Raw genomic sequence first — 26,071 nt, 5'->3', positions numbered from 1 at the left:
TGACACGTATAACTGATTTTCATTGAGTTCAGTCATCTGTGCTTTGCAGGATTAGCTTTCAGAAGCTGTACTATTTGCTATTTAGAAGGGGGCTTCTGCAACAGCTCCCTGCAGTGGCTGTCAGTTCAGTGTCAGTGGATTAATGAGGGGCTTGCAATTCATGCAGCATCACTGCCTTCAACAGAACTGATGCAAGTGTCGGGTTTACATTTAGTATAGCCACTTGCACAACTAGGTAATTAGTTTTGACAGTAACTGAGCACTTTCAAAAGAACAGAAGATTTTATTCCATATCATACATTATTCCCTATCATGCATTAGAAAGCACTTAGATGACTCCTTTTTCCTCTCTCAGTCCTGGGGCAGTTCTCTATTTTGTCTGTGATTTATGCATATAAAAGCCACATGGAGGGGGGGGGAACGGGAACAAAACAACAAACAGCAGTTGAGATACTTCTCATTATAGTTTAAAATACAATGGGTTTTGTTTTTACAGAGTGAATTTATAACTGACTTTGAGAAATCTTTCCAGTGATGTGGTAATAAAGTTGTTGCATCTACATGTTTTTGTAGTTCCAAGAATTCATGCACTCTTGAACTCTTTTGCTGAATATGCCAAAACTTACTGAGGGAATGCCTTTGACAGCATACTGAAGTCTTCACCTGCACATTTTACATACCCCAGCTTCTTGTGTTATCTGATGTGTTGTAGTATTGTGGATTGACAAAGGTATATTTTGCATCCCAGTTGTGATCAAGCAAGTCACTTGTAAGGCAGAATGCATGAGAGAGCGCTCCCTTCCTCAGATCTTTCTGTAGTGTTTACTGCCTGGGCATGGTACCTGGAAAGCCTTCCTGTTATGTGTGGATGCCAAGCATGTTATTTATGTAAGGCTGCTTACAACGCAGTAGCAGTGTCGGATTTATCAGAACATTGCGGTGAGTATGCTGGGTTGTGTGTTCCGCTCTGCTGACAGCCTGAGATTAAAAATGCGGATCTACCAGCGGGGAGGAGATTTACTGGGCTGTGGCTGTGAGGCTGAGCAGAGGCCTGGCTTGTGCTGTAGAGCGAACCTGGCAGGAGGCAGGATGCATACTGGAATGGGGGGGAACGTTTTCTTGTCTTTCTGCAGCTGGGAGAAAAAGAAATATGTTGCTGTCATATGTTGCTGACTGTAGTCAAGGTAATTTTGGACTAAGTAAATTGATGGCAGAGGTAAGAAAATCAAAAGCTCAGAGTTCAGATATCTAATTTTTACTTTAGTATTCAGTTCAAATTTATCTATTATAATAATAATTCTGTTGATAGGGTCATGCTTGCATTTCTACAGCATTTATTTGATACACAATGAACTTCAGGTTGCTGTGGTTCTTATCATAAGTGCATGGAAGACTCTCTGTAGCTTCTGCTAAGCCTTGTCTTTAGTCACAGAAAGTTCACATGCAGGACTGCTGTTGTGCCTTTGTAGTAACCTCAGAGACAGCAGAGTAGCAATGGAGCCATCCCAGGTTTTCAACCAAAGAAATTCCAGATGTGTGTCTTAAGCAAATGCTGTGCAAGTTCCCATACAAAGCCAGTAAATCTTTACAGCCTTGGCTTTGGAACAGCTAGGGTGATGCAGAATCTGAGATTCATGTATGCTAATGTGCTTTGGGAACTGTTTTATTAAAGGAGTTCCATATTAGAGAAATTAATCCCCATAAAAAGCTCACCTAATCAGCTTTTGCTTTCAGTCTCAAAAAACAGGGGGAAATGCCATTTATTTCATGAAGTTCTGGTGGCTGCTCTTTTTGCTCTGCTGGATTGTTGTGCTGCTTTTAGATTCTAAGTCTTTGCTGGGGCATGGGCTGCTATAAATATTTGTTTCTCAAATACCCCTATCAAGGCACCAGACATTGGAGTCTATAGTCGCAGCTTGTTGTTGAACATGATTTAAAAATACATGCATCAGTTAAAAATGCAGAGAAACTCAACAGGCTTTTGCACCAATCTGTGAGAACAGCTGTCCCTCATCTACAGTGCTTAAACAGACCCAGCCCTACATCCCAGCAATACCTCAGATACGCCAGCAGAACCACAAGTGCCATATTGTTCCTGATACAGGCCAGGATGCCGTTTGCCGCCTTGGCCACCTGGGCACACATATTGATGCATCTACACAAAAATCACTTGGTTTTATTCTAGAAATTAACTATAGCCATCAATTGTAGGTAACTGCATTAATCCACACATATCTTCCATAGGCTGTCATTCCATAGGCTATGAGGACAGGCTGAGAGAGTTGTGGTTGTTCAGTCTGGAGAAGGCTTGGCTCTGAGGAGACCTTATTGTGGCCCTCCAGTATCTGAAGGGGGCCTACAAGAAAGATGGTGAAGGACTTTCTAGGGTGTCAGGTAGTGATAGGACTAGGGGGAATGGATCCAAGCTAGAGGAGGGTAGATTTAGATTAGACTTTAGGAAGAAGTTCTTCACCATAAGGATGGTGAGACACTGGAACAGGTTGTCCAGGGAGGTGGTGGAAGACCCTGGATGTCTTTAAGGTCAGGCTGGATGTGGCTCTGGGCAACCTGATCTAGTGGAGGGGTGTTCCTGTGCATGGCAGGGGGTTGGAACTAGATGATCCTTAAGGGCCCTCCCAACCCTGACAGCTCTGTGATTCTGTTTAGTTTAAATTTATGCAGTGGATTGTTGAAAGTGCTTTATTCCCTGCTAATATAGATTTGAGTAGGTCTTTAAAGCTTACATACACCTTTCTAAACCAAAGATTGTAATCTTATATTCATTGGGTTAATTGTCGTGGGGTCTTTTTAATTACCATACACTCTAATGTTTCTGGTTGAGTGAAATTATTAGTTCAGAAATAGAACTAAGATGTGAAAAGGATCAGGGATCTCCATCAAAAATCCCTGTGAAGTGAAGGAGAAAGTTGAAAGACTGTAATAAACCATATCCATACCCACATACAAGGAGTGGATATTGTTTTAAGGATAACTGAGATGTTAAAGAAATTTGATACAATGACCTCCAGATACTGATATTTTAATGACATTTGCATTTAATTAAATCCCTCAATTTTTATCTAAAGATAGAATGAGATAAAAAATTATGGTGTTTGTTTTTTGGGTGTTTTTTTTGCTGTGAGCAAAATGTATTGGGCAGTGTCTGGAGCTTTCTCCAGCCAGCTAAAAGGCAAATTCTAATCACTGGAAAGAGTGGGGAGCAGTGAATTGTCAGTTGCATTCTATTTAACTGAGCAGTAAATGAATGGCTCCATTCACTTTATATCACAAATTCGTATCACCAATGTACAGTTCTATAGCTATTCTAATATTCCTGTAGCTTACAGATTTCAAGCTACTTTGCTGCTCTTGTACAGTGCTGCTTCCATGAATTGCTTTAGCTGAAGATAAGCTGCCAACAAAATAATTTTCAATACTAAACCATCGCTTATATGACTAATGTCCTAGACTGTATGGCAGCCTAAACCAACTTGCTGCCTTTACAAATTTCTTTTATCCTTTTAAATTATCCTTATATCCTTTTGTAAATTAACTGTCAAAAATTCAAGTCTTGCCTGGCAGAACACTAATAGTTTTATTAAAAACACAATTTGATGAATAATCACTTTCTGGAGAGGATAGATATAAAGTAATTTCTTTCTTTGAGATAGAGTGTAGAGTGATCTGTATTTTTTCTGTTGCCTTGTTTTAGTACTTACTTTTCATAGGATTCATGGGATCATTTTAGTTAGAAAAGACCTTTAAGATCATTGAGTCCAACCAGTCTCTAATTCTGCTAAGGCTGGTGCTAAACCACAGCCCTCAGCACCACATCTCTGCCTCTTGAAAACACCTCCAGAGATGTTTTCTCTTTGCTTCTATTAAATTTTCAGCTTTATAAATTTGATTGTGTTTCTTCTTTTAAGAAGATTAATTTATTGGAAAGAGAAACAAAATACAGTATGAAAGAATATATTTAGTTTTGTGGAGTGGCAGCTACTGGCTATGCTAATGGAGGTCTCATACCTCCAAGGCATCACTGCTGCATCACAAAGCTAGGAAGCAGGCAATAAAGAGTTGTGATAAGCTGCCAGCAGTATCGTCAGGATAGACTCTATGGAAAAAAAATCCCCTCTTCATATAGCCAGAAAAAACCAAAAGATGATAAATGTTGGTACTGTTAAAGGGTTTTAGCACAATATGACCTATTGTTTTATTAGCTTCTTCATAGGTGTAGAGAGGAATTCTACAGTCATGACTCTTCAGAATCACATGTGGCAAAAGCCTACAGTTTTTTGTCCTGCACTGATCTGGTTATTTCTGTGTCTATTTTAATAACTGTTATTGCAGCATAGATTAATGAATTAGCAGAGAAATTATAAATAATAATAATATGTACAGAAAATCCATGGCTCATATTAACAATAAATGCCAGGAGTGGGGTAAGTTATGGAGAGCTTGCCCATTGTGGTTTTTAGCTTAGGTTTATAGTGAAGAATAAGGTGTGATATGCTTCTTTATAACAGACATCTTGCAGGAGTGCAGTGTCATTGTCAGTATTTTATGGAGACAGGCTATTTTCTCAGGAAATCTATGAGAATAGAAGAGGAAGTAGGTATCTGAATTGTATACAAGGACACATGCCATCTTCTTTAAGAGCTTGTATTGTTAAAGCTCTGCAACTAGTATTTTAAATCAGTGAAGCAAAGGCCTGTGTCTTTGTCTCTGCACACAATTAAGTCCATTGCTATTTCACATTCCTGGCTGTCTGCCATCATGTGGTTGAATCTGCAAGTCTTCTGAACCAAACTGAATTAAGTTGATTAGCCTTTTTGACTGAACCACTTCCATCTTCATACACTGGGATTATGCTCAAATACTCTGTTCTCTTTTAGGCAAGTCATGTATGAGCTATCAGCAGAACTCATTTGATATGTGTATAATACTTTGTCTATTGAGTAAATGGAAATGATGATATGAAGAGGAAGATACATTTTGTTCTTTAGATTAACCTGGGAGTTGTGATATAAAACCTATGATCTCTCCTGCTGTGATGCAGGAGACAAAAAGCCCTGTAACACCTATGATACCATAACCTAGAGAAAACCCAGAGTATTGGATGATGACAAGCAGAAAAACAGGTTAGAGCTGGCTGAAATGATGTGCTGCCAAACAGTTACATAACTGCATGAAACTCTTCAGTCTCCACCACAGTGCTGAAGTGAAATACAGCAAAAAGGTCCCTGATAAAACCTGCTTTCTGAGATGTCACAGAAAGCAAACCTCCAGAATCTCTGCTTTGAACAGTTTCCTACAAAGTCAAGAGAAAAAGGTAAATAGTAATAGGCAAGGGAATGAGTCATTGTGCTTACATAAAACAGTCCTAATTCCATGTCATCTCTCTCAAATACAGCCTTTCATGGGTTTTGGTAGTGTAATAACTTTACAACATTTGCTCTTTCTTATTTGTGTCCATGATTAGCTGAACATACAATAAACCAGGTAAAATTGGTAATTACATAGATAATTAAAAACTGTCTATTAAACAGGTAAAGATAAGATATGGTTTGAATAACAGAGGGACCTATATTATGAGGGTTCCTAGTGCAGATGAAAAAAGCTGAAGTGGTTTATGAGTATCTTTTATGAATGTATAGCCAGTCATTGACCAGACCATGAAAATTAATGAACACTTCCAGAGTGACACTGATTTCCTTATGTAAAATGTTTATTTAACTACGTGGCATTACTGTTTATGCAAAACTTGCGGTGCTTACATTTTATAACACTGCCTTTTCTAAGCAACTATAAAGCAGTCAACAATGCATAATTCAGAATAAGTCAATATCAAGTCAGATTGTGCACATAGTCTGTGGGCTTTGAGCAGTGAGTCAAGTATTTGCATAGTTTCTTTGTTATCTGGCTTAGGTGCTTCCTGAGAAACTGAAGTCAGGAACCCAAGTTTACTTGGTTGTCAAAAGATAACTGTTTCCAGGTAGGCAATTCAAACCTCTACCAAATTTGTTACCTAGAAGTACTGAACAATTTCCCTTCATAGCATTTTTCCACCCCTGGCACAGGAGGAGCACCCCGATTTAGAGAACGTGCTACGTTCCCAAACTTCATCATTATTTTTGCTATTTCTTTTTGTAGAATTACCACAGCCTGAATTTGCATTTCAGTGATCCTGATGCCTCTGTGGGCACTACCTTATGTGCAAACATATAAACTGATCTGTTAAAACAGATGGATCATTTTAAAAGTTTAGAAGTATGTTATTCTTCAATGTCTGAAATGTCTAGAAAATACTTAAATTTCCAGGGCTTATTTCTATGCTGTGATGGGAACTAGGATGTAGATTTTTAACTGTACAATACAAACACAAGAAATCTAAACTTTTTTTTAGGCTTTTCCAAAATCTTTACAGTTACTAATGAAACACTACTGAAAGATTTTTACAAACTTCTGGGATTCAGTGGACCCTGAATCTAATTCTGAATTGTGTGTAAGAGAGCTGAAAGAGCAGCATCCATTTATCTGAGCAAGGAATGTTGTGGCACTTGTCTCTACATCAGTACAAGTTTGCAATTCTGTTTCTGTTAGACCTGATGATGGGTCAAAAGATGATTTAAATTAGGAATAACCATTTGTCCTGTCTTTGCTGGGACAGAATCCAGGTCAACTATGGGCTGCAGGCCATTAGTAGTTTGAAGTCAGCCAGGGTGGATGACTTGATTTGGCTACAGGTATATCCCAGACCAGAAGCAGCACATGTGGTGTAAGAGGGTAGGTTTGCTGAGGAGGGGGCTTGTTGCTTCAGCTCCTGCAGGGGAGCGTTCTGGTCCTGCTCCTCTTCCTTCTCCTGAGGCCTGCCTTTTTGTTTATTGTGATCACTGTCCCTTTGCTGTGCTGAGTGAAACTTTATATTGGTATTAGTCTCGCTGTTTCAACGAATCCATTTTCATTTCAGACCTCAGATCTCTCCTTTTCTTGATTTCCATCCTCTGCTGAGGAAGAGCCATGGGGTGTTAGAGCAACTGCTTTGGTTTAGCCTCAGATACAGGCTAAATGTAGACACCATAGTATTTTGCTTTTCAACAGAGGACAGGTTAAATCAAGTATGAATATGCTGGTGTCTAAGACAGCTTTTTACAATGCTTCTTGCTGTGTTTGATGGCATTGTTCAGAATGTGCTCTGTACAGGGGGTATTGCATTTCCTGGTTTCCCTGTGGAATCTGTTATTTCTCATTTTGAATCTATGGGATTCCCTGCTGCCTAGAGGTAAATGTTCTTTTACCTTGTCATTTAGTTTGGTATGAATCACTTTATGCATGATGACAGTGACATTTACTACACACTTTTTTTCCCCTGCCTTCTTCATCCCTATCAGATTTAACTAGTTAATCAGCCTAATCCCCTCAAAACTGAGCATTTTCTGCAGCTGGCAGAGGTTACTACCAGTTGAGCTATAGTTTTCATTACTGGCAAACCTGAGATTTTTTTTTTTCTGAGTTGTGACACAATTTTAGGCTCCTAGGAAACAGTAAAAAAATATAAGGTCTTGTATTGTGACAGCAGGGGGGGGTTTGGCACTGGTGTGTGCTAAAATTTGTTGTTGGTTTTTTAAGTAATAGTTGGGGGGTGGGGAAGTGCTAGCCACAACCATGAGTTGTTCTTTGTGCTTTGGTTTCCTGGCCTTATGACATAGCCAAATCTGCTCTATGGGCAATAGCATATTCCCAATGAGTTACAAACAGAAGAGCTTCACATAAATTTTAATGTACATTTAAGGCAAGAGCATAGCACATTACATTCATGAGGATATCTAGATCCTGTTTCTTTGTGAAGACAGATCATGGCATTTTGCATGTCATTTTGAGTTATCTCTTGAAGTGATTTTTCCTCTGGGAATGTTAGCATACTCTTCCTAACATGTTATATTTCATCTGTTCCTCTGGCTCCCTCGAGTCAGTTAGCTACAACCAGTTTCTTGTTATCTTTGGCACCCAACACCCCAAATAAAATAGCTTTGATGGAACTGCAAACAAAGTACATTTGTCTCTCTCCTGTCTTGGATTGCTCACTGATGTGGCAGTTCCCATACGCAATTGTTTGTACAATGTGCCAAATGTTTTTTACCTTTTTTATTTTGAAAATGTTAGGAGATGTCTTTGATCAGCTCTTTCAGAAACCAGTAAAAATGCCAGTGAGTGACTTAGTCAATGGAAAAAGTTGGCAGCTTGTCATAAGTTTTGAACATAATTTTTGTTGCTAGACATTTAGTCTTTACTTTTCTTAATTGAAATCTTCATTTATATTATAAAGTATTCTCCTGATTCAACCATTTTCTTTTTTTTTTTTCCTCAAATTTATTAGACTTATTGCAATGTTTGAAACGAAAGCTCAGCTGACACAGTGAATAAAACAAACGCTTCTGGCTGGCCTTTCAGGAAATGACTTCATAGTTATCTATCAAACTCCCATGCAGCTGCAGCAATCTGCTTTGACTGATGACCCCATAGTCGCCTCCCTAAGGGTTGGCTAAAGGTCTCTCCTCTGTACACTGTCTCGGAGACATTTAGAATCATAGCATCAACAAGGTTGGAAAGGACCTCAGAGATCATCAAGTCCAACCTTTCACCCAACACCTCATGGCCATAAACCATGGCTTCAAGTGCCTCATCCAATCCTTTGAACACCTCCGGGGATGGTGACTCCACTGCCTCCCTGGACAGCACAAGGCCTTGTATTCTTCCTACGTATCATGTGTCCATGGTTAACACAGTCTGCTCTTACAATCCCTCCTCTCCACACACATGTGGGAAGGAAAATAACACAAAAGATCCCTCTGGGTTGAGGTAGAGTTTAATGAGCCTATTTGCAGCAAAGCACAGCAAAATGCAGAAGCAGCAACAGAAGCCAGATGCCCTCCCAACCCACAGCCAGCCCAGTGGAAAAGACTACGCCTCAAACCCAGAAATCCAAAGCTGCAATTGGAACAGGAAACATTTTATGTTACGTTCTAAACGTGAGCCCCGTATTACTTTGCTCCAAACACTGATTTGGAAGCTGGCATAACAGCAGCATGGTATTGAGTATCAGCAGCAGATTCAACTCGACCCATGATTATGGGCTGGTATTAACTCCTGATTTTTGGAATTACAGTCTTAAGGTTTTACAGAAGTCTAAGAGATCATTTGTTTTTTTCTAGTCCTGATGAGCTATGGTTTCTCATCTGAAAGCACTGCTTGTGCCCACATTACCATGAAAAAATTAGCATTTTAAGAGCTGATGTACTCTTCAGTAAGATTCTAAAAAGCAAAAGCAAAATAAGATTTTGCTTTGGCATGTGTAGTTAATATTAAAATTTGCATGTGAAGCTGCTTCTTTCTTTTACTTGGTTAGGCATTTAAAGCCATCTTTGAGGTTTGTGGAATGGTGTCTGTATTTGTGTTATACACAATTAGATGGTGAAGAAGAATTTCTGGAGTTTGACAAGAATGTGCATAAGACTAATGTAATGATCTTGTCACTAAAGCCTGGTAACTAGAAATTTAGAGTGTAGACCCATATTTATGGTAAATATTGTTTCTATATGCTCTGCAGTATTTCCTGTTCCAATGCAATCTTTGTTGTTACTCAGTTCAGCGCTCCAAACAAGGTGTAGAATTTCTGTACAATCTGCTATTTTTCAACCATTATTATACAGGGAAAGATAATTTCTCAGAGAACCAAATGGAACATGGGCTTTCAACTGATTGCAGCAAAATGGCATTAATAATTCTGTCCTCGTTGCAGTTTTTAAGCAAGGTGTCTTGGTTTAGGTGAGGCAGAAATACAATTCAGCATTACAAGACAGCAGAGCCAATCTCAGACCTTCTCCAGCACAGGAAAATTTTTCTATCTCCTTGTGACCTGATGATCACACAGTGTGTGATACTGTGTTTTCAGCAAGTAGCTAAATTGCTTGTCTTGTCTTCATGTTTCTCTGAGATGGAGAAATGTCAGCTGGCAATGTTCAAAGGAGGAAAAAGAAACAGTCTCAGTAGGACTGAAAAGCTAAAAATGTATGTTTTCCTCCAGCTACACTTAGTGTTGCCTCATTTATAATTTCTGGTAGACTTTCTGTGTAAAAACATCATCTGCTTCTGATCAATCAAATGCAGCTTGGAACGTCCTTGTTTCATTTATTGTTGAATCAAATGCTTACTCTTCTCTACTTTTTGCATTCAAGTACTTCCACTCAAAATGTTGCCTAACGACATCATAGTGAGAGTAATACCTGAGGAGGATGCAGCTGTAACACAATGCATTTATCCCACTTGAAGTAAGAACTATTTGCTTAAGGCTTACAGTCCTTACTTCTGCTAATCATTTAAAGGCAAACCTAGGCAAACAGTGGTATTGTCCAAGTGTGAGATTTTTAACACGAGCAAATGAATTTTTTGAAATCTCATGCCTTGTCATAGATGTGAATATACCTAGGGATTTCCAACAGAATGAGATGAAACCTCTTAAAAGTAAAGTGGGAGTGATCCAGAGAAGTTAGGACAGCTGGAGGCTTTCCTTGTTTTCTGCAATATGTCTGTTTTCTTCTTGACTTTTCTTTTCTTGGCTTTTTGGTTATTATTATCATATCTTCTGTATTTTGTTGATTTTGTTGCTTCCTTTTCCCCATTTTGTAAGCTATATCATCTCTCCTGTTACCAAGATTTTCTTCCCATTTTTGATCTTCTCTTCCTCAGATGTTTTCTACAAATGTTTTGACATTGGATTGTGTCTTGAGTGATCTGCATCGTGATAGCTGTATTCACTGATGACTATTAGCTATGCAAAAAGTGGAGTGGATCCAGGAGATTCCAAAGCAGTTGGAAATCAGCCTTTGGAAAGAATACCTTTAGCTGTGCTGTCAAGCGTAGGACCCATCTGCAGCAGCACTGGTACAGCTTGATTGACATCTTCATGCTGTGGGCAATTAATTGGTGCAAAGATTTGCTGTTCATTGTGATCACTAGTCCATCCTTCTTTCAGCATAGGCCAAAATCCTCTTCCCAGTATACCTTTAGGCCTTGAAAAAATTGTCATACCATACTACATATGAAAAGTTCTTTCAATTCCATAGTTGTGTCTTTTTGGTAGTTGTTTACAGAAACTGCAGCAGGCTGCAATGGTCACAAATGCAAATATAAGTAGACACTGATGGAAACTGCATGGATGTGAAAGCTGAAATTGAGATACAATAGTATAGTTCAGAATTACACAGTAAGGTGGTGTAGTGCAGTTAAGAAGAAATACTGCATATTTTATCCTGATCATTTCTTGCTCAAAAAGCATAATTCATGAGGACATGAACAGTTGTTTCTGCACTTTGGTCATAACAACCCCATGCAATACTACAGGCTTGGGGCAGAACAGGGACTTGGGAGTATTGGTTGACAGCTGGCTGAGCATAAGTCATCAGTGTGCTCAGGTTGCCAAAAGGGCTAACAGCATCCTGGCCTGTATCAGGAACAGTGTGACTAGAAGGAGTAGAGAAGTGCTTATGCCCTTGTACTCAGTGCTGGTGAGGCCACACCTCAAATACTGGGTTCAGTTTTGGGCCCCTCGCTACCAGAAAGACATTGAAATACAGGAGCATGTCCAGAGAAGGGCAGCAAAGCTGGTAAAGAGAGAACAACTTTCATGAGGAGAGACTGGGGCTGGGGCTATTTAATGTGGAGAAGCACCTGAGGGGAGACCTTACTGCTCTCTACAACTATCTAAAAGGAGGTCCTAGTAAGGTGAAGGTCAGTCTCTTCTCCCAAGTAACTAGCAATAGGATGAGAGTAAATGGCTGCACGTTGTCCCATAGGAGGTTTAGATTGGATATTATGAGACATTACTGAAAGAGTGGTCAGGCATTGGAACAGGCTGCCCAAGAAGGAGGTGGAGTCACCATCCCTGGAGGTGTTTAAAAAAACTGTGTTGCCATTGCATGTTGGGACATAGGTTAGTGAGCATGGCGGTGTTGGGTTGACAGACTGGATCATCTGGGAGGTCTTTTCCAACCTTAATTATTCTATGATTTTACATACCTTTCAATGTCATTCAACAGGCTTTGGATAAAATCTCCTATGTCTTCTTTTCACTGTCAGAAGCTCATAATTGCTAACTATCCATGACATATATATGAAATAAATATGCATGAAGAAAAGACATCGTTAGAGACCTGTGTGACCTTTGTGTTGCTGCAGCCATGTGTGATGAGGAACCACAGTACAGCAGTGTCATTCCTCTTATTAAATCTGCCAGAATTTTCTGTGTACAGATGCATGCATATAAATCAGAGCTGGCCTTAATTAAAGTGCTCAAAACATTTAATTTTAAGAGTTATATTTTCTTGCTGTTCCACCTCCTGTTATTGGGGAAACTGTAATCACTTGATCAAAAACAATTTAGTCTTTCAATCTGATGTCTGTGATCCTTCTGTAGCTCCATGGTGCAGCCACAGATTCCATGTTCTGCTGTGTTGTTTACACAGCCTTATGAGCCTGATCTGTCAAGGCTTATAATAAACACTGAGCAGCCAAATAAACTCCACTGAAATACAGAGGAATAACTTCATAGTCTTGAGTAACAAACACTGGCACAGGGAGTAAGTCAGTAGTTCTTTCTCAAGGATAAAGAGGACTGACTTCAGAGTGGCAGGAGTGGTTAGTACTTCGCATGCTTCTGCCACCAGTCTTTGCCACCCCTCAGTCTGGAAAATAGTCACAAATAAAATCCTTATCAAAATGCCTTTTGCTTTCCTAGGGCACTTTAAATAGACATTGGCATAACAGCTGTTAATGTGTGTGCTTCAAAGACCTTTATTATGACCAGCCGAGCTGCACATCCACTTCATAAATGGTTGTTAGACTCAGTAACCAAATTGAGTTAATCAGTGCCAAGCCAAACACAGTTATTTTTCAGTCTACATTGACTTCAGTCAGAACTGTAGGTGTTTACTTCCTCTGACAAGCAGATGGCAGCTGTCTGACGCAGACCATCAGATTCAGACAGTGATGCTGACAAAGTTAGCCTGCAATGACTTGTTCTAGGTAGGAAGCCAATGCAGAATGATGAGAAATGCTAGAACCTCTGTCTGTGCTGTTCCCACACAGGGAATATGGAAGGGGAAACCAAGCTGGTTAGCAGGAACTTAGACCTAAAAAATACCTTGTTTGCCAGATGGTCTTAAAAACATAGTTCTATGTGCATATGCTGTTCTGTGTTATATATAAGCACAATATTACCATATAAAAATCAAGTCAGTAAATGTCATTGCTCTACCGAGTGATTTTTTCCCATTCTTATTTTTTCAGGGCAAATATATTTAAAAGTATTACTAGAGCTCTGTTTTCACTTGTGTGAAAAGCAATTCAACTGTATAAGTGTGTGCATTCATTGTACTGTACATGTATATAAATGTACACACGGAGCCTGTGTGTATCAGAGCTGCTCTATCTGTGCTGTCTCTGTTGTCCCGTGAGACTTGTTTCGTATGCCTGCAATTTGTTCTTCTAGCCTCTCTCACCTGCACTGTGGTACATGCCAGGTAAAATTGGTTATCCTGGTGCGTGATCCACCTGCCAGCTCCTTACTGCTCATGGGTGTCACAGGTTTGCACTGGAAGAGCAAAAGTTTGGGAGCTGTGTATGTGCATGAGTAGCGGTTTCCTTCATTAACAGAAGATTGATTTTCCTCAAATAAGAGCTGTGATGTTTGTGTTTCAGAAGTATTCTGGGTGATTAGATGCATAAAACTATATGCATGACAGAGTAAGTCTATCAGATTCCTTCAGTTTTTACAGTGTGATCTAATGAGATTGTGCAGGTTGCTAGGTTCTTGCCTTCTTCCCCTTCCATTTTCCTAGGTCCTCTTTCTTTCCTGTTTTTTCCTAGCTCCTGCAGGTCCACCACATCTTGGCTCATTTGCTGATAGTACTGGTCTGTCTGTACAATGATTAATAGTCTTCCCTTTTAACTGTGCAACTGAGGAAGGAAACTCATTTTGTTCTGTGAAATGAGGAATTTGTGAAAGAGTTTTTGTATTCTGTGACGTGTGAAGACAGCTCTGTCTTTAGCACTGTGTGAGCAGTAAAATGTAGCTGAAAAGCTCCCTGGTCTTCAGACATGCCTGCTGGCCTGTCAAGATCTTGAAAGTGTCACTGCTTTCCATGCTGAGAACAAACAGTGCAGAGCAGAAGGAGGCAACCAAGAAGAAAATACCTACTGGCACGTAATGGCCTATTTCAGAGCAGGCTTGGAGCTTGTTAGAAATATTTTTTCTTCAGAGATATTTTTTGCTACAAAGTCTTAAGAGAAAAAAGTAGTTGTGTTATTTATCTGTCTGTCATTCAGGCATAGCACAGTCAGTGCCCTAAGTACTTCAACAAGTTTGACCTAAATTCTGAGGAAAGACCTGCTACCTTCTCTGTTCTGCTAAGCTGTAGGGTATGTAGCAGATTTTGAGCAAGACAAAACATTCTTTCTCTTATTTCTGAAGAGAATTGATCATATACAAAGAGCCAGTGCATTGCTGTGGAATTTAATTTTAAGATCTTGAATTTCTCCCCAAATCTTTATTTCCATTGTACAGCATTGTGTTACATAAAACTGCATAATTCTCTAAAGGTTTGTCTAAGTGGGAAAGTTATTCCAAATGTAAAACAGAATGGGTTTGAAGTAGAGAATAATGTGTAAAAGTTATTTTACAATAGCAACATATTTGCATGCTGCTTTAAGGTGCATCCAGCCCTGGCACTGAGCATGAATTGTGTTGTCCAGAGGTAGATGACAATTACAGCACTGACTTTATTCAGCACTGTAAGTACTTACTTCCTTTTTCCAAAAGCAGCTCTTCTTTGTGTGTGTGTGTGGGGGTGTTCTGAAGAAGAGTTTCAGTTTGTATGAAAAGTATATTTACTGCATTCATGATAGCCAAAGAATACTTAATAGCATGGTTATACATTTATTCAATTTAATATAGCATTTCCTAAATAGAAAAGATACTGTCATGGGCTGAGTTGAATCTGCTGCCTCCATCATGCCAGCTTCAAAATGAAAATGCTGTCTGGAGCAAAATATTATGGGACTTGAAGTCCAGGTTATAACATGAGAGGCTTCCTGTTCTGATTGCTGCTTTGGTTTCCAGTCTGGGGTGTTGGTTTCAGCTGCTTCTGCATTTTGTTGTTGTGCATTTTTGGACACAGGCTACAGTAATCCTGCATTATATTATCTCATTTCCAGTAAAACTCTTTATCTCAACCTAGGGGGGGGTTGTGTTACTTTCCCTCCCATCTGTGTGTGGGGAGAAGGGTTTGTGAGAGCAGGCTGTGTTAACTCAGGACACATACCTTGAAACATTATACACTCAAGATTGTAAAAAAAAAATAAAATACATATATATATATATAAAATGTTCAGCCACTGGCTGCTGTAGTGAAAAACTGTTTTGACTACCTGATAAATAAGATGGTGCGGTGATACATTTAGAAGACCCAGAGTAGTGACTTTGAAAGTTTTTTCTCTCTTATCTGATACACCCATTGCAATATCTCCATGAATCTATCCATTCTGCATGTATGTATTAAAAATAACAGGGATTGGCTGCTTTTTACAGCATCAAGGAGCAATTATCTAATGCAAGTAAACCGCTGTGAGCTAAGATGCATTTTTATTTTTATTACTTTGGACTTTCATGATGCATTTCAGTATTTGGAATCACAGACAAGTCTAGTTTGGAAGGATCATCCAGTCCAATTTTCTCTTAGGAGCACAGCTTTAGATTAGGTCATGCAGGGTCCTGTCAAGACAGGTAAATCTCGAATCATTTCTGATAAGGGACATTCTTTAACCCCTTCTCTAGGCAACCTATCCCAATCTGTAGTTCTTCTGTGCAGTGTTATTCTTCTATCCAGGCAGAATTTCCTATGAAACTTCAGTCTCTTGCACTTTGTGCTCTTGCTGTGCATCCTTGTGAAAAGAATGCCTCCCCCTTCTCTAGAACTGCTCTTGGTGTTCGGGAAGACTCTCATTAAACCCACCCTGAGCCTTCTCCTCTGTCTTTGAAACTTCTCTTTCTCAACCAGCAAGTCCCTTAGCCCTTTTTTGGTTCTACTGGTCATCCATTCTTTCTAGCAGCTGTAATTCTCTGTTCCTTGACTATGTGCTTTGTGAAGAAAAACATGGTCTATCTGCAGTTTTGCAACAATTTAAATACAGATGTTAACATTAATATTCAGTTAAACTATTTGTAATACTCAGTTCAACTACTTGAGATAGTTTGAGTTCCTTACCTAATCTTTTCTACTTTGTTCAATCTCAGTTTTACATTTGAGGTCTGTATTATACAAATACAAGTGTATGGACACCACCACCACCCTCCAAAACACAATATAGACAAGAAACAAATATTTTCACTCCCATGAAATTCTCCTGGGGTTGTAAAAGACAAAATAAAATCTTGGAGCAGGATGTTATGGCAACAGAAATTACGGATGTAGTAAGAGTTTACCATCTGGCAAGGCCCCCAGACCAGATGGATCCACTAATGACTTTTAGAAAGCATTTCATCAGACCCTGCTGGAATGCATGACTAGCATCTTTAATTATCATAAATTAACAGGACTCCAGCCTTGGATGCTGGAGTCAGAACTGTTGAACTTGGAAGGGAAGGAAAAGAAAATGTTTCCTGAAATTTCTTCTTCCTAATAGACTTTTTTATTAATAAGGTGTGATGTTAAAATCTGACCTAAAGTTTATTGGTTCATCTTCAGTGGATTGTTTGCTTAAAATGGGTGCCTATCCAAGGTACTTTTATTAAAGACCTTTATTGTAAATGCATCAAAGTGATTTTGGAATTCACAGATTTATTCACTCACAAAAACATTTGGCTGCTCAGAAGAGCAGGCTGCCAAAAATCCCCTTGCTTTCTTTACCTTCCCTGGCAGGGAGAGAACGTGCACTTCCAGAGCAGTTGATCACTGCCGCTTACCCTCCATGTGCATCTGCTCCTATTGCTCTTCCCACAGAGAAAAGGTTGAGTCATGTAGGGAATTGACTGCCACTAGCAGCAAGCAGTACCAGCAGAAGTTTCTGCTACTTTTATCCTTTCCATTTCCACTCCAACTCTTTAGCAAGAGAGCCTCCACTTCTGCCCATCATACTTAAATCTTGTGGGACTGCAGTGAGGATACTGCCTTCACCATGGCTGTCCTGCTCAGCTTTCCTCGTGGAGCAGTGCTGCTCTCACTGCTCCTTGAGATTAAAGCCATTGTTTGTATGGTTTGTATCAAGTGCTTATGGGCAAAACACAGAAACTGACTTGTATTTAAGGGGAATAGAATAAATAGAATAGACCAGGTTGGAAAAGACCTTTGAGATCATCAAGTACAAGCCATCACAAAATGCTCACAATTTTAAGATGCAAGTCTTCATTTTATATTTCCCACTTTATTTTTGTTGTCATTAGGTACTGGAAATGTTATATATTCTCAATACTGAGGTCTGCAAGTGTGCATCTGCTGGTAAGAGTGTGCAGACTCTGGTAGATGATCAGAGCAAAGCAGTATGGGCTTAGGGAGGAAAAGTTGCATAGTAAGAAGTGTGGGAGGGAAGAAATGAATTGCTTGCTCAGAGGAGTAAGTCTTCAGTAGTCCAGCTGTTCACTTCAGTCCAACAGCTCTGATGTACCCTATTGCATTTCAAAGAGATGTTCTGCAGACCTGTCACCTGTGACTTGCAGAAAACTGTCTGGTTGCATAATAAAGACTTGTGTTTCTAGGAAGTAATTCCCTAATAATATTATTCTATACCATAAATTCCAGGTGTTTGCATGCCTCAACTATTCTAATCATATTTTCATATTGCATTGATATCATAGTATTCCTGCATTTTCCAGTGATGCAAATAGCAATGTGGTATTATTAAAAGTGGTATAGACACTGGATAGGATGGATGGTTAGAAAGGTTGAATAAACCTAACAGTTCAAAACACCAAACTATGAAGTTGGTACTTGAAAAGGCAAGTTAGATCATAGAACCTGTGTCAGCAGGAAATCTTGAGAGTCTGGAGACAGGCAGGGACCTATACAGCAGGTATAGCATATAGTTGTACATACAAGTTCTGTATTTCAATACACAACAAGCATGTAAATCACATACAGGTATCAAGCAGTCACTAAGATTTGTCTGTGAAATTGGACTCTGTTTCCTTGCTCTGTAACCCACTGTTCTGTCTGCCAAAAATAAACACTTGGTTATCTGACAGCCAGACTGAGCGTAGGCTGTTATGGTGTGTTGTAAAGGCTGTTAGCGGGAGACAAACGTCCTCAGTGGTTCTGAAGAATCAGACTGTTTACTGAGCTGCCAAAAACTGATATTAGTGCCTAATTTTAGTTCCCCAGTTAGTTGACTTCATGTATTAAAACCCTCAGCGAATCAACAAACAAAAAACCAGATACATTTAGTACAGACATTTATGTTATAGGAAATGTGTTCTTGTTTTTAACCTTATATCCAGGAATGGAAATAAAAGATGGGAAGTTCTGGGATGTGAACCCCAAATTGTAAACCAGTGATAAATGTAATTAAGCTGCAGTTCTGTTCTAGCAGTGAGAGAGATGAGCCAAATTAATCTTTTCCCTCTGATTCTTATTATTGAGGAAAAATACTCAAACTTAATCATAGGTATCGCAGCTTAAGCATGGTGAAGTCATCCATTATGTCCTTTATAGGTTTTGAATTGAGGTGAACTAGTTGACATCCAGTGCAGTATAGAGTCCAGATCTGTGAAGGGAAAGAGGAATGAGCAAGTGCACTAGCAGATAAAACAGTGATACAGGGCATTGTGCTAAAATTTGCTCTTTTTGCATGAATCATTCTTTAACATGAAAAAAATATTGAATACTCTGTGAAACTTCCTTAGGTATTTTTGATAGCTATTTTTTAATAGTTAGTGTTACCTACTTCTGGAATAGAAGTATTCAGCTTCCCTAAGCCATCTGATGAATGTCAATGTATTAATAGGATGTGTTTCCTTATTCCATCTGTAGTTCACATGCTCAGACATGTTCAAACTTGTTTCCTGGCTAACAATATAGAATTGTTTTTGTGACCTTATGGAGGGGTTTTTATTATTAGCAACCCCAAACTAGATCCTCTGGGTTTTGTCAAAGAGAATACTTGAAATGTTAAAGGGTAGCAAAGAGGAGGTTCTGGTCCCGTGTCACTGCTGGTAGTCTGCATTCTTCCCGTTAAGGTGGGGTGAAGTTTGCTAACTGGCGGTCATTTGTGTTACCATGCAAATCTGTTGCGTGATGAGGAAAAGATATATTTATTTTAAATTCTGCTGTTGCTTGGTTCTGGGAAATGGTTGACATATAAGAGAAATTCTTCCAATATGAAAAAATAAAATGTAGGTAAGTACTTTAAGCAAACAATGGCATAAACAGAGTTTTGAAAGCAGGTTGTTCCAGTGCATCCAAAGGAGCTGAAGGTTTTGAAACCATTAGTAACAACAACAAAAGCCTGAAGGTGTTTGGAGTTTTATTTGATTTTTACATTTTATACTACTACAGATTCAGAAACTGCATGGTAACTGCAACTGTGTTCTGTTTCAGCCTCGCAGTTCACCCGGATAAAACTTTAGTGGCTACAGGGCAGGTCGGGAAGGAGCCTTACATTTGCATATGGGATTCCTACCGTGTACAGACTGTGTCTGTTCTTAAGGACGCACATACACATGGAGTTGCCTGCTTAGCTTTCGATTCAGATGGCCAGGTTTGTATATCTTCTTTCTTTGTGTTTGGAGTTTAGTTTGATTGCTGATTCTAGAAAATGTGCACAGTAAAGCACTTTATGTTTAAGTAGCTATACGATTGTAGTAGTGAAACTCCTATTACAACTTGATTTTTAATGATAGGACTGCAAATAAAGTTCTTTCAAAGAAACTGGTTTTGAGATTAAAATTGCAGCCTAGCATTCAAGTTGAGGCATTGGGTGTAGGACTAATAATCACAAAAGAAATGACCCTCTGTGGCTTCAGAGTGATAGCTTCACCACATACTTGTCACCTATTGCATATGGAGATCACTTCCCGGCAAAGTCCTCACAATTGCATAGCTTTCTTGGCAAAGGAGCTGCAGTAATCTCACTGGTAGGAGAGGTTCATTGGCTGGGGTGGACAGCCAATTTAATGTAATAACAGGGTTAGGACATAAAGTGTGTGACTTTGTACAATGTGCTTTGATTATCTGGTATTCCTAGACCAAATTTAAAACATAAAAAATAAACAGTGGGTTGCTCACATCTAAACCCTGGTTTTTATTTTGGTTTTCCCCTGGGTGCACACTATTAAAAGCATTTTGCTGTGAATGAAGTACAAACAGAATAGATCTACAGTTCATGTAGAATTGTAGATGAGGAATATTTCACATTCATAGGTAGTACTAAAACTATCTGTGCGATTTTTGCATTGATATCCAAATGTGTTTTCTGATGTAACCTTGTGGTCATACTTTATAGCTTCTTGCTAAAGTGTTTTCAGGAATGCTTAGATTAGCTGATATCTTGATTCTTACACAGATCCTTTCTGGGGTTTGTATTTCTTGTCACATCACAATTGAATCCCAGTGGGTCAGAACTAGATTTTCTTAAAATCATGTACTAGGTGGTTAGCTGTCTGTTGAGAAGTGCTTTATTATCCTTTGCCTAGCTGCCCTTGAAGCTGACCACATACTGTTGTTATTAATCTTTCTGAGATTAGAGCTGGCCATATAGTGCATAAAATGGATTTTCACATGAAGAAAAATTACTTTTTATTGCTCTTGTATTCCATTTAAAGATCAAACCGAAGGATACCAGCATAAGCAATTGCCTTTAACAGTTTTTAAAACCATTGGATAACTGGAATTACTAAACAGCACTATGTTTCCTCATTAAAAATTTGAACCAGCTTTCTATTTTAAGCCTGGTTTTCAACCATCTTCTTTGAGATTGCTTAAAGTAAAGCCATTTCCTCTGAAATCTCATGAGTTGATTCTGATTAAAGAAAGAGGTGTTCCTGGGAATTGTGGAATAAATGGAAAAATCTCATGAGAACCCCTAAATCCATAGAACAAAATTTTGAATGCTATAATATGCTAACATTTATTATTAATTCAGAAATACCTGTTCTTAAAATTGTATCTCATTTTTAACTTTGCAAGATCAGTGCATAAACTATTTTTAAAGCCTGTTTAAGCACCTTAATGGGAAAACACCAAAGAGCTGAGCCTGGGTGAGTTAAATGTAGAGGCTCTTCTGAAAATCCTGGTGGGTGCTTTCTGTAATTGAAACCTGAACTTAGGGCTGGGTTGACCTTGCAGAACAGTAACCTTCTGTTTCTGGAAGTGCTGGAAATAAAAATTTGCACAGAATGCTTTTATATTTGGAGAGGGACCAAGCTGAAAAACATAAATATGGTTAATGTATCTTGGCTTTTTGCTGCTCTTTCTGGCTTTGCAGATGAAGCTGCTGTACTGAGCCAAAAGTAAAGGGCATGGCAGAAAGACTAAGTATTTGGAATACAGAGCTGCTAGCAGTTTCAGTTTTAGTCAGCATGCCCCAAGGGAGTTGGTATCTTGGGATAGGACAAAGCAGACTCTGCATACATTACTTGCACCTTTCCTTCTAATGCCTACTTGTAATTCCTTCATATTGAATGTTTATCAATACCCAAGAGAGATGTTAGCCACAAAACACAGATAAATTCAACAATCCCCTAAGGTATAGATGCAATCAGAAATGTATTATTTTCCTCACTAACTCTGTCAGCTGTTCCCTCTTCCCATAAAGTCAGCTTCTGGTGCACAGCTTCTGGTTCCAAGCATAGCTGCTGTGTTGAGTGTTGTGCAGCTCCAGAATGCAGATTTAGCATGGGTCTCATGATAATGACAGTGCGTCTACATGTTAGCCAAGTGAATTAGCTCTTCTTGAACCAGAAGCAATGTGGTACCTGTTCCAGGCATTCCAGTGAATTGGTTCTGAAATATTACTTCGTGCTGGACTTCAGCTGACACATCATGGAGGCATCTTAGTTGTCTCTGTAGTGCTTCCCAGGCATAATGTACCACAAACTGGGTAACAAAAAGTGAGCGTTGAGAGTTAATTACAGTGGCTCCTTAAGAATACTAACATCTTTCTTTCACAGAATTCCCTGCAAAGATGATGTCCTTTCTATTGAAGTATTTTGCTAATATCCAGCTCAATTTCTGTTCTGAGTATTTTAGATTAACCCTTTTTGTGTTCTTTCTAAAACAGATTTGTTTATGTTTTTAATGAAATGGAGAGCCCTGCCATAATATACCCATGCATTTCTGTTTGACATGAGGCAGCAGCAGGCTTCATTAGCCAGCTCTTCTAAATCTGTGTAGACTTAAACAGAATTGTTTCATTATGTGCATAAGCTGCTTGGCAGGTATTTTCTTCTGCTACTTCTGTGAATTCTTTGAACAGAATTCTGTCAAATTATCTTCCAGAAGAAGGACTAAAAGTGGAAGTGTTTCATCCAAAATGGAAATTCAGCATCTATCACTTTTCTGCTAACAGGAGGCCTTCCATAGTAGACCTATGGGAAAAGAAAGTAGAAAATACGTCTTCATTTCCCTTAGTACTTTCACTGTCCATCTACACCACTACTCGTGATTCCCTGGCTGGTAGTTACAGTTCTGGTCTGATGTTGTTCACATCATGAATCTAAGGTACTGTAAATACTGCCAGGGTTTCCACGGTGAAGAGATGAGTATCAGAAAGGTAAGAAAAAGTCATAATCAGTGAAGGTGCCATGAAAAATACCTTGCATTCTTTCTGATCAGTACTTCTGAAGACCTGGATAGGTGTAGATTGCTCAAGGGCAAGTAAAACTCTTTTTGCTATGATAATAGTCCTTTCTGAAAAAAAATGTTTTGATGTTCCCATATGTAGTTTTCTTTTTCCTTCCTTCTAATAATCCAGCATGTCATCCTAGACTAAATGCAGACATTCAGTGCACATCTGAGACAGATTTAAGTAAAGTCTTCAGACAGATTTTGATGTATCATAGCATAATCCAGCTTTTCAGTCACTTGGCGTCTTGCAAGTTCCTGTAGTCCATGGTTTTATGCTTACACATGGTCTGTAAAGGTGCAGAGTACTTGTCTCTGAATTATTTTGTAACTAAATGAAAACTGGAGCCTTCTGTTTGTTTGTGAACAGTGATTTATTCTCTCTGTTGTACAGTAGTTGATAACCTTACCACAATTAGTATTAGCCTTACTGCAATTAGTATCTTTCTAATTTAGCATTTTCAATATACTTGTTTTCTTTGCTACCTCACTTGTGGTATTGTAGAAGTCATCACACTTTAAATGATTTGAGCCAAAACCCAGGTGACATTTCTTTAGAGGATATTCAATTGAAGAGATTCAGTTTTCAAGTCATCTTCTTGCGGCAAATCTTCAAGGAAAAGACCTGTTCATTGTAGTCTCTGAAACATACATGTGTTTAGATCAGATGGTTCACCTACTAATCCATATCTCTGAGGCCAAAATAAAGGTTTCATTTATTACATGTTCTTGAAATAAAGTCTTTCCTGTAGCAGGGCAAAATGCTTAGGGGCTTCAGCGGGACCGTTAATTCCTCATCACAAGAAGTTGAGAGGACAATGAGAAGAAGGGACAGGTAGTATGGATCAGTGGATATGATGGTGCCTTTGCAGTGCTGTTCAAACACAAGTCTCATGTGGGGAAATCAATTTGTAAACATAATCATCTGAACTATAATAAATTGGTTTTGGACTTACTTTTCTGTTAACTGGATCACTGTTGTTCTTCCTTAGCGTTTAGCTTCAGTGGGACTGGATGCCAGAAATACAGTGTGCATTTGGGACTGGAAGAGAGGAAAACTACTGGCAACAGCTACTGGTCATTCAGACAGGGTAATTGTGTGAAAGGTTTATTGATTTTTTTTTTTAGGAGTTGCAAATGTTTTTTTTTTAATTTTTGTTTTAATATTAGGTTAATGCAAAGATAATTTTGATCATTCTTCCCAGCTTTTGAAACAATAAACAAAGTATTTATTTATTCTCATTCTGCCAGCCATAAAACAAAGCACTGTTAAGAAATAAAGTGCGTGATGGATTCTTGAGCTGACTCTAGTAAGCCTAGGAGGAAATGCTTTGTAAGTACACACTGATTAGGATGATTTACAGCTCTTCATATGAGATGTGAATGTTCTTTCTGAATATGTCTAAAAGACAGTTTGTCCTGAGGGGAATGTTAATTATGTACCTTCTATTTGGAAAACAATTACCTGTAGAAGTAACATAATTAGGGTAAGTATCCCTTTTTGTATCTATTAACTTCAGTAAATATGAGAACTGAACAGGTTTGAGTTTACAACACCATTCAGGATTAGGATTAAACTGGTTTATAACAAGCAAAGTAACTCCCCAACATGTATATGCACAAGAATGCATACATTAAAATAAGTTATGAACACATGCTGACAACTTTTATCCATATTATAATGTGTTAGAATTTATGATATTGAGGCTTTTTTTGAGTATTTATGTATGCAAAGCAGCAGACTAAACCCTTAGTTTGTGTACATACAGTCTGTCTGGATCTTGTATCATCTAAATGAATCTGGTAGTTTTACTTGCAGTGTTCACAACTCAACAGATTCTTATTTGTTATTCAAATTTCTCTTTTAGAAGTGATTCACTTCCTAGTTACATCAGTAGAAGTTTTGTTACTGACAAGATCAGGTTCTGAATTAGCAGAAGACTCCAAGACAGGCGAGAAGTACTAAAATCTTAGTCCTAGTAGACTTTCACAACCCAAAAAAAGGAGATTTTGCTCCGAAGAGGGGGTGGGAAATGATGCATATCTAATCTGGCCACAAATTCTGATGTTTTATTCTTCAGAAATTATGAAGCATTTCTGTAGGTGACATATCTTGTGTGTTCTAACAACATTTAAATAGTACTTGAAGTACTGTAAATCCTAATGGTTATAAAGAAGATAAATACTTTGCAGGAAGGCAGTCCTTCCTTGTGTATAAAATGAGTGATGGATAAGCTTAAGTTAATACGTTTGGATAAAGCAATCTGAAATTCTCTTCTGATTTATTCTTAACAGCTGAAGAGCTAAAAGCAGCAAAATGACCCACTGTCTTTCTCTACAGACATGTTTTCCAAGGGAACTAATGACTGTGGTAACCTCTGTGGTTTTTAGCTTGTACACTGAAAAGCTGAATGCCAGAAATAAAAACTCTAAAAATGCTGCATTGTGGCCCAGATTTTCAACAATATAAACCTTTTGTTTCCAAACTTCATACAGTATTTTTCATTGGGTATATTCCCATAGTCCTAGAACACACTGTAAATTTCTGCTGGTGAGTTACATAGGATCTGATACTTCAGTTTTTGATGTGTATTGTTATAAATGCAAAAATTATCAAAATGAATTTAATTTGAACTCTGTAGATTATGTCAGGTGAATGATATTCACCTATTTTGTCACTGGAGCCTTTTGGTAATCAGGTTAAATTACATACTGTATCTTTTATCTAAAATTATACAGACAAGCGTACCCGTCTTTCCTCCCTCCCCTTCCCCTCTGCCCTTGCAAAACAAATATGGGGCACTGGAAGTTGAGGATGAGGTGATTCTGATGCCAGAGGACACACCATCTGAGGTGTTGCCTAAGGCAAAACAGCCTGCCCCCAGCATCAGGACTTGTTCCCTCAAAAAAAAGAGGAAGGTTATTGTTATTGGTGATTCCCTCCTGAGGGAAACAGAGGACCCCATATGTTGCCCAGGACCTTCCCCCAGGTCCAAGCTCAAGGCTTGGACAGCAGCACTCTATGCTGGGTCAGGAACTGGCTGGAGGGCTGAGCCCGGAAAGTGGTGCCACATCCAGCTGTCACTAGTGGTGTCCCCCAGGGATCAGTGCTGGGCCCCATGCTCTTTAATATCTTTATTGATGACCTGGGCGAGGGGACTGAGTCCATCATCAGTAAGTTTGCA

The 26,071-nt window shown here is 38.8% G+C and overlaps 1 protein-coding gene across 13 annotated transcripts in view; it reads left to right on the top strand.

Moving 5' to 3' along the window:
- Nucleotides 1-26,071, top strand: part of EML6 (EMAP like 6) — a 95,280-nt gene that overhangs the window by 4,390 nt on the left and 64,819 nt on the right. For all 13 annotated transcript variants that reach the window (XR_010989153.1, XR_010989152.1, XR_010989154.1 and 10 more), the window contains exons 2-3: nucleotides 19,644-19,803; nucleotides 23,879-23,977. Coding sequence is in view for 9 of the 13 variants with exons in the window: in XM_068153307.1 (XP_068009408.1) it covers nucleotides 19,644-19,803; nucleotides 23,879-23,977 (259 nt within the window). In the remaining 4 variants the exon portion in view is untranslated. The remainder of the gene's footprint in view (nucleotides 1-19,643; nucleotides 19,804-23,878; nucleotides 23,978-26,071) is intronic.

This window comes from Melanerpes formicivorus, unplaced genomic scaffold (genome assembly GCF_026170545.1).
Source record: "Melanerpes formicivorus ecotype bairdi unplaced genomic scaffold, bMelFor1.0.p_v2 SCAF_25, whole genome shotgun sequence".
NCBI classification, from domain to species: domain Eukaryota; kingdom Metazoa; phylum Chordata; class Aves; order Piciformes; family Picidae; genus Melanerpes; species Melanerpes formicivorus.
Note: the sequence above shows the minus strand (reverse complement) of the source record. Positions and strands in the feature narration are given on the sequence as shown.